The sequence below is a fragment of the Lycium ferocissimum genome, chromosome 11 (assembly GCF_029784015.1).
Source record: "Lycium ferocissimum isolate CSIRO_LF1 chromosome 11, AGI_CSIRO_Lferr_CH_V1, whole genome shotgun sequence".
Taxonomy (NCBI): Eukaryota; Viridiplantae; Streptophyta; class Magnoliopsida; order Solanales; family Solanaceae; genus Lycium; species Lycium ferocissimum.
In genome coordinates, this window is record NC_081352.1 from 30,448,624 (window position 1) to 30,458,138 (window position 9,515).

At 32.8% G+C, this 9,515-nt stretch overlaps 1 protein-coding gene across 2 annotated transcripts in view; it reads right to left on the reverse strand.

The window, feature by feature from the left end:
* The window catches only part of LOC132036907 (zingipain-2-like), a 33,278-nt gene extending 27,193 nt beyond the window's left edge, over positions 1-6,085 (reverse strand). The window contains exons 1-2 of one of the 2 annotated variants that reach the window (XR_009409707.1): positions 5,598-6,085; positions 2,908-3,593 (exon numbers count right to left, since the gene is read on the reverse strand). Coding sequence is in view for 1 of the 2 variants with exons in the window: in XM_059427324.1 (XP_059283307.1) it covers positions 3,010-3,593; positions 5,598-6,057 (1,044 nt within the window). In the remaining variant the exon portion in view is untranslated. Of the gene's footprint in view, positions 1-2,872; positions 3,594-5,597 lie in introns of those variants that run through there. The other variant, XM_059427324.1, reaches the window with a different exon arrangement.
* Between the last annotated feature and the right edge of the window lie 3,430 nt (positions 6,086-9,515).

Consider the following 9,515-nt stretch of genomic DNA (forward strand, 5'->3'; position numbering starts at 1 on the left):
TTCAAAAAATTAGAAAAAACATATCTTTAAATCTGCTCTTAATAGGCACAAAGTCTCAATAGTCTTGACTTTGCCAATAAAATTTAATCTTTCAATTTCTAATCTCTACGAATCAATATTGACGTCTCAAAAGAAAATTACTCAAGAAGTTAACGTAAGATTATTATGAACCGTGCAAACTTTGATAATATCAGTGAAATTTATTGTTAAAAAGTAAAAAAGGCGAAAGATATTTTGCTAAAAACCTTTGTGTTTTTGAAAAAATCGGAAGAAAAGCATACCTTTAAATATGCGCTTAAGCGGCACAAAGTTTCATGAAGTCCAACACCCAAAAGTGTCAAATTACCAAATCATACACAACACATTGTAAATCTTCGGCTCAAAGCAGAAGTGTTATATTCCAGGAATAAATAATGGATTGTGGAATAGGATATGAACTAAACTGCAAAAATTAAGATGCCCAAAGTTGTGTATGCAACTGCTTGGTGTTCACGGCGAGAAAAAATAGTAAATGACAATTTTGTCTATTGTAGAGTCTTTTAAAGAAGGGCAAAAAGTTCAATCAATATTTCTAAGGGCCTTCGCGTGCTTTTAATATAGTATAGATAAATTGATAAATAGAAGATAGATTCATACTTAGTGACACTTAAAGGAGAAAAAATAATCAAGTTTGTCTTTGATAAGCAGCTACCATAGCCCATAAGGGTAACTCAAGCTGCTTTTGCAGCGGCATGGGTAATACTTTTTAACAGAGAATAAAATTGTTCCATTTGGCACAGTCAAGGGGCGTTTTGACATTTTACTTAACTTTCATTCTTAAAAAAAAAAAAAAAAAAAAAAAAAAACATTGCACAATTTTGTACTGGATTTAACTTATATAAACTAATATAATGAATTTTTCATACTATAAGTATAATTTAACTTGTTATAACAGGTTATTTGTTATTTTATTCTAGGTTACTAATCAATACTATTATAGAGTTACCTACCATATAATTACCTATTAAGCGGCCTAATTATGTAAATATTTTTTACACCATCAATGCATATAACTTAAATTCTTTTTTAATTAATCTCCTGAGGAAAGGACTTCTAATTTGCATGAACAAAAACTAGCACAACATAATCATTTAAAAAGTAACCAAAATAGCACTAAAGTTTTGCTATTTAGGCCAAATTTCTAAAGGAGGGGATAGGAAGCCATAGTAGACCACCTTCAATTCCAGTATCTCTTGCAATTTTCATGTAACCATTTTCACCACAACTAGTCCCCCAAGAATTTTTAATCAACCAATATTTTGAACCGTCTTCATTTGTCACATAACCAATTATAGTAACTACATGATTGAATTGATCATCAAAACTTCCATCGTATATGCCACTTTGGTACATATGAAACTCTTCAGTCAAGGCAATATCGATTGAGATGGGTTCTTTGCGATTCGGCTTGTAATAATGTTGTATCGCTCGAAGGTAAAACTTCGTAACGGCTCATTTTTACGGCCGAGTCGTTCGTCCCTTGGCTGCTCTTGCACGAATCTTGATATTCCTCGTACGAGTAGTCCGATTCTGCCGCTTTTTCACCATTTTTTTACAATGAAATCATAGGCGGTTGTTATTAAACCACCATTACAACCTATTTATACATGTTCTTTATTTTTGTTGTCAAAATTATGTGCTTTAATATCATCTTCAATTTCTTTTTCTAAATTTATAATTTATTAGTTGTTGATTATTTTGTAATGGTACTTTTATTATTTCTCACATGGCAAAATTGACATTGACTTGGCCTCTCACAACTTGGGCCTCATCGCATATACATGGGCTAGATTAGCTAGATTCAGCGGAGAAATAACATTATATAACCCTTTTTCGGCCCATGTGTTTTTAAATATAATGGGCCATTTAGTAGGTTTTCTCCATTGAAAATTAGCAATTTTGTGGTAGTGGATCAATATTTCTAAATAAAGTTATCTGTAAATATAATTGCATGTTAAGTGGCATAATTATATAAATATTTTTTACACCATCAATGCATATTAGTAAATTCTTCCTGAATTCATCATGCAATAATTCAAGGACCTTTAATTTGCATGGACAAAAGCAAACTAGCACTAAAGGTGCTAAATTTAGGCCAAATTCTAAACAACATGGTAAGAAGCAAAAGTGGTTATACAAAACAGACCACCTTCTCGCAATATTCATGTAGCCATTTTCGCTTACTTTGGTACATATGGAAATCCTTGGTCACGGCAATACAGATCGAGAAGGGTCGTCGCGTTACGACTTTTAATGATAAACGCGACTTTTAATGGTGTTGATTCGCTTGAGGATAAAATTCGGTAATGAGGTTTACTCATCCTCTTTTATAGATTATTCATACTTAGTGACACTTTATTATTCGGTTAAATTTTAAATGACTTGTTTGTAAAAAGATTTTGTGCAAAGGAGAAAAAAATAGTCAATTTTGTGCTTGAACTGGACGAATAGTCTGAATTTTCCCTTTAGATGTTGTCGTCAGCCCATAATGCGTAAACTCGAGCCACTTTGGTAAGACAGATGTAGGAATGAATTTTTTTTTTTAACGGAGTTGTTCCATTTCGCATATTGTTCAGGGGAATTTCCACCCAATGCTCTTCTTTTTGAAAAATAACATATATAACACAATTTAATTTGTATATGATTTCGGTTATATATAGTATAATAATTTTTCACACTATTAGTGTAATTTAACTTGTTATAGCATATACCTTTATTATTTATTCCAGATTATTAATCAATATAATTATTAAAGAGAGTTAACTTATAATATAACTACCTGTTGAGTAGCCGTGTAAATACAATCTGACACTGCGAGTACATATATAAGTTAAAATTCCTCTTTAATTCATCCTGTAATACAAGGACCTTTAATTTGCAAGAACAAAAGCTCTTGCACTAGCTAGTACAACATAACCCTTTAAAAAGTAACCAAACTAGCACTAAAGGTGTGCTATTTAGACCAAATTTCTAAACGATGGGATAGGAAGCCGCAGTGGTTATCCCACAAAGACCACCTTCAATTCCAGTATCCCTTGCAAGTTTCATGTAACCATTTTCGCCCCAACTTGTACCCCAAGAATTCTTAATTAGCCAATATTTTGTTCCATCTTCATTTGTCCCATAGCCAATTATAGTAACTGCATGATTAAGTTGATCATCGCAACTGCCATCGTAAACGCCACTTTGGTACATATGAAATTCTTCGGTTACGGCGATACCGATCGAGACGGGTTGTTGCGATACAACTTTTAATAATGCTGATTCGCTCGATGGTAAAGTTTCGTAACGACTCATTTTTACGGCCGAGTCCGTCCCCTCTTGGGCGCTCTTGCACGAATCTTGATATTCCTTGTAAGGGTAGTTGGATTCCAATGCGATTCCGCCATTTTTTACGATGAAATCATAGGCGGTTGTTATCAAACCACCATTACAACCGTTGTTTTCGGTTGTGCAATCTAATAACTCTTGCTCGGATAGTGAAATTAACTTGCCTGTTGAGAGTTTATTTGCTCCTTCCAAGGCTCCAACCGCCGCAAATGCCCAGCAACATCCTATATTTATACAATCAGGTTATTAATAAAGTAATTAGAGATAGATTTCTATGACAAGCAGTAGTGTTTTTGTTCAATTTTCTAATAGTGGATCAATATTTTAAATAAAGTTATCTGCAAATATAATTGCATATTAAGTGGCATAATTATGTAAATACTTTTTACACCATCAATGCATATAAGAAAATTCTTCGTGAATTCATCATGCAATAATTCAACGACCTTTAATTTGCATGAGCAAAAGCAAACTAGCACTAAAGGTGCTATATTTACATATTTACATGGAGAACAAATTTCCAAAAAAATCAATATTCATTAATTTTCGCCCACTTTGGTAATCAAACAACATTGTATAATGGAAATGGAGAAATATAATGCGCTACAACTTTTAATGGTTTTCAATGATAATTCTATAATTATAACTCATCCTCTTTGATAGATTATTCATACTTAGTACTTTTATTAGGTTAAATTTTAAATACTTGTTTGTAAAAGATTTTGCCCTGGAGAAAAAAAAATTCGATTTTGTCAATATTTTCCCTTTCCATAATGGGTAAACTCAAGCCACTTTGGTAAAGACAGATGTAAGAATGAATTTTTTTTTTTTAACGGAGTTGTTCCATTTCGCAGTGTTCAGGGGATTTTCCACCCAATGCTCTTCTTTTTGAAAAATAACATATATAACACAATTTAATTTGTATATGATTTCGGTTATTTCTTAACTCTATAAGTGTAATTTAACTTGTATAGCAGATACCTTTTGTTATTTATTCCGGATTATTAATCAATATAATTATTAAAAGAGAGTTAACTATATAATATAACTACCGATTGAGTAGCCTAATTTTTAAAAAATCGACAAATATATATTTTTCTTTAATTCAACAATACTGAGGATCTTTAATTTGCAAGAACAAAAGCTCTTGCACTAGCTAGTACAACATAATCCTTTAAAAAGTAACCAAACTAGCACTAAAGGTGTGCTATTTAGGCCAAATTTCTAAACGATGGGATAGGAAAAAGCTATAGAGTACAACTAGTTCATGTAACCGCCCCAACTTTTCCCCAAGAATCTTAATTAGAATATTTTGTACCATCTTCATTGTCCCTTGATGTTTGACATTAGTGGACGCAACTTCCATCGTAAACGCCACTTTTGAAATTCCAATCCATGAAAGATGGATACAACTTTTAATAATGCTGATCGCTCGATGGTAAATTTCATCGACTCATTTTTACTTGAATGATGAAAATCTTGATAGCTGGTAAGGGATGATTAAATTCCGCCATTTTTTTCGATGAAATCATAGGCGGTTGTTATCAAACCACCGTTACAACCGTTGTTTTTGGTTGTGCAATCTAATAACTCTTGCTCGGATAGTGAAATTAACTTATTGAGTCCAGCTCCTTCCAAGGCTAGTAAATACTTTAAGAACTTCCTACATTTATAAATCGGTGACTAATAAGTAATTTCATTGATGCCTAATTTGTAATTTTATGGCTTATTTCCCATTTTTGTCCCAAAAAGATTAACGTTTTTCTAAATCCGAAAAAAAAATCAGTTTTACCTTTAATGACATTTTTTTATAACTACAAAACCCATGGCATGTTTAAGACAACAAATTTCGAAAATCTTCTTAAACTCCGTATAGAATCAAACAACACTATATAATTGTAATGAAGCAAATATTTTATAACCTTATAACAATGGTATCTAACCTACTCTAATAGGCTAAACCATATTGATGATGTACTTAGATTCTTTGTCAATTTTATTCCCTCCGTTCCATCCACTTTGATTGAGCGCTATCCAAACTTTTTAAAGAAAAAAATTTTGGATTTGATGAGTTTCTTGATAGGCTATAAATCATCAAATTAAGAGTAAACTGAGAAGTTCAACATGAGAAATATCATTTTTCTTAGAACAAAAAGGAGTATCTCACAAAAGAAAAAGTAAGAGCACAACTAGTTAAACATTTTCTTGAATGGGAAATTGAGACTTACCACATTGACCTTGCTGTTTGACGTTAGTGACAGCACCACTCTTTCTCCAATCCATGAAAGATGGAACATCACTCATATTTTCATACTTGAATGATGAAAATATAGCTGGAGATGATTGTTGAGATTTTGAAGACAACTTATTAAGTCCATGAGTAGTATAGTACTTTAAGAATTCCTCAGAAGTAAGATCAGCAAATTTATTGATGCCTAATTTGTATGGCTTAGTCCCATTTTTGTTAAAAGACTCAATAAATTTCACATTCTCCTTAAATATATTCAATCTTTTTGCCTTTTCTGCATCATTTTCATAAGTTTTTCCATGGCGCGCCATCCACAACTCATGTTTTTCCAACATGGATGATGATTCTTGAAGGTTTCGAGAAGTGACTTGAGATGCATACATCCCAAAAATCACAAAGAGAACCATAAGTTGAGTCTTCCATTCAAGAACCAAAGCCATTATAACAAAAAGGATTTTTTTTTGTATTGAGATACTTCGATTGATAGGTTCACAATGATGTCCATTGGTATGTGGGAGGGTATTTATATTTTATAGGGATCTTCGGAAGGCTGATTTGTGCAAATTTTCTTTTTAGGTCGTTATTTAGATTTTATTTCTATTTTTAAAAGTTGTGCAAATATAGCCTTTGGGACTGATAAACATTAGACTGTCAAGTCTAACGTCTACAATATTTTAGATCGCGATTTAACATTTTGTCATGAGATTTTCAGTTTGCTCAGAAGAGATCTTTAAACCATGGTATAAAAAGTCCATAAGTTGCAAAAATAAAAATAAGGTCATTTACTAAACAGTTATGTATCACAAAAAGGAATAACCAACGAAAAATTCTGGGAATATTACTTTTAAAAATTTCCAAGAAAATGGGTCCTGAATTGATGTTGACAATATATGAAGAATGCGTGAAAAAATGTCGGATATACTCAGTCAATCGGTAGATTTGGTATAATTGAACCGTCGAGCTTTGGTGTATACCTAGACAACCACATGCCACACAATTAACCCTTTAACTGTATTTGATTCTCATTGTTTGGTTCGTTTCAGCCATGAACACCGCCTGGTCTCATAAGTGCGCACAGAATTGGCCTTACAAAATTCTTCTTGAAGCGGCTTACACTTCACACTTACATAGGTGATTCCTAAACGTGTCAGCCTGCAGATATAAACTACTTGATATACCCCGTATCAAACTTAGAAACCATTAAAAAGCCTTAATGCTTTATCTTTGTTATTGAACATTGGCTTCATCACGAGAATGGACTAAAAATTTTGTTTGACAATGTTCAACCATCAATCATAACTTTGTTTGATCTCCTTGAACCTAGATCTTTGAATCTCTAGTCTTCTAGGTAGAGTTACCGCCATGTTGACTTGTCCTCGGCCATAGTCCCATTCCCTTAGATGATTTCTGAACCGCCTCTCTAGTTAGGCCTTTTGCAAGTGGATTCGACACATTATCCTTTGACCTTACATAGTCAATTATGATAATTCCAATAGAGAATAACGGCATTATGTCTTCGTCATGTGTTACGATATTTTCCGTTATACATAATATGCTCCCAGCCCTTCCTATTGCTGCTAGGATATTGCAATTTATGCATACAGAAGCCAAAGGTTTGGGCCATAATGGAACATCTTTCAAGAAATTCCGAAGCCATTCAACTTGTTCACCGATCTTGTCTAAAGCTATGAACTTAAACTCTATTGTGGAGCAAAGTATACATATGCCTGTTGGACGATTTCCAAGAAAGTGCTCCTTCCATCAATTGTAAAAACGTATCAATTTGTGGATTTAATTTCATTTGACCGGTGATTCAATTTGCATCAACATAGCACTTGAATTGTGAGATATTTATTATAAAGCAAAGTGCAGCTTAGAAAATAGGATATATCATAGATCATAATATATGTGGATGGTTGGCATCAGTTGTGGCCGCAACCTTTTAACAATATGTATATTAATATGTATATTTCTCAACCATTCCACTTCATATAAGTCTACTTCTTTAAATATCCAAGTAATTGCACATTCATTGATATGAAAATCCAAGCTATTGTTGATTCCTATCATTATCGTCAATTGGTTCTTTGATTTATAAATGAATGAACTTATATGTTCTATGAACCATCTCATCTTTTCAAGGAGTTATCTTTCAACAAACACATTTTATCACGAAAAGTCACAACCTTTCAAGTGACATCCGTACATGAAAGAACATAACATTATATTTCAAGTGACATCTCTTCACGAAATTAAAGAACACAACTTTTAATGAAAAGACATCTGATCAACTATCAAATGAGTAGTTCGATCAACTAGTCCTCACCAAGAAAGAATAAGTTCTATCAAAATTTCACTAACTACCATATCAATATCCACAAAGGACATATACCGTTGGTTTGACATAATACAATAATGTCAATAAATCAACGTTTTCTGATTCTATCACAGTATCAAGTCGATATTCTTTACTATTGGTGGCATATTCTATAAAAACACAATCAACATTATTCGGACCTATTTTAACCTTTTTGACTTTAGGAATTTGCACTTTAGTCATACACCCCACACTTTGAAGTAATTCAAGTTGGACTTTCTTCCTTCCTATTTCTCATACGTAATAGATTGTGTTTTTCCTATGGGGTACTCAATTGAGTTTGGCTAACCATAAGATAGCGTTCCCCCACATTCTGGAATAAACGAAAACTTATTAACACGACATTCACCATCTATGCTAATCGTTCCTTCACGTGCAACATCATCATAAACACATATGCACTTAGTTCCCGTGAACCGTTACTAGTACGTACTAGTCACACATTAGTGATCGGAGGAGAACTAAAGAACCAGCCCGCAATAAAGTTTTACAAGAAATCATTAGCGTTAGTGTCAATTGTCTCTATAATTTCCATGTAACATATACAAAAATATATGTATATCATTTGCTGCTAATCCTCGCATCATAACCACTTTATCAACACTTAATTTATCAATAAAAGATTGTTGGCCTAAAACTCTTTGAGACTGTTAGAAAAATAAGGAAGGGAACTGATGATGAAGGCTTTGCCGTGAACATAAATAACAGAGATAGATTTAATGTCAAGCAATTAGTTGATGGAATACGAACGTTAGCTGGAAGCAAATTGCAGATCGAACTTGCATGTAATATAGACAACACATAATCAAAGATATTAATCAAACATAAAATTGATACTTATCTCTTGAAGCGTGAATGCAAATCTAGCCTTCAAGTACGAGCAAAATATCCACGCGTTCATCCTCCGGTTCCACGGTCTTCCGTTGTGTAACCCGAATATAATAATTTGCGAAATTCGTGTGGGCGAATTTCTATGGAAAAAGTGTAGAACCTTGTCAAACCCTTAGCCTCTTATGGAATAAGACCCCTATTTTATAACTACGGATTTAGGGTTTTCCCTTTTCCAAACCTATTGGGTCTTTATTTTCCACCAAGAAATAATATTCCATTTAATTCTTTTATTATTAAGGACAAGTACGGGGACCACATAATTTAATTAACGAGGCTTCCTATTATGGAATTAATTCAGAAATCGAATTAATCCTACCATAATAAATTACTTAATTATTCCACTAAAAAAATCGTAATCGCACTCCTCAATTCAATTTGAAATCATACATTAAAACTTATTTGACTCCCATGTTAAGATTACAGATACCAATCAATTAAATTAAATTACCGACAATTTAATTCATTGACTAATTGAATCCTTTATATTTACTCATTTAACTTACATCATGTGACGGATACAAAATCCACTGCGGTGGTTTTCACATGAGACTTATAAGCATTCAAAGGGGTATCATCAATCTCAAAGTCGAGACATGGATTCTATCAACTAATTATTATTTCACAAATGTA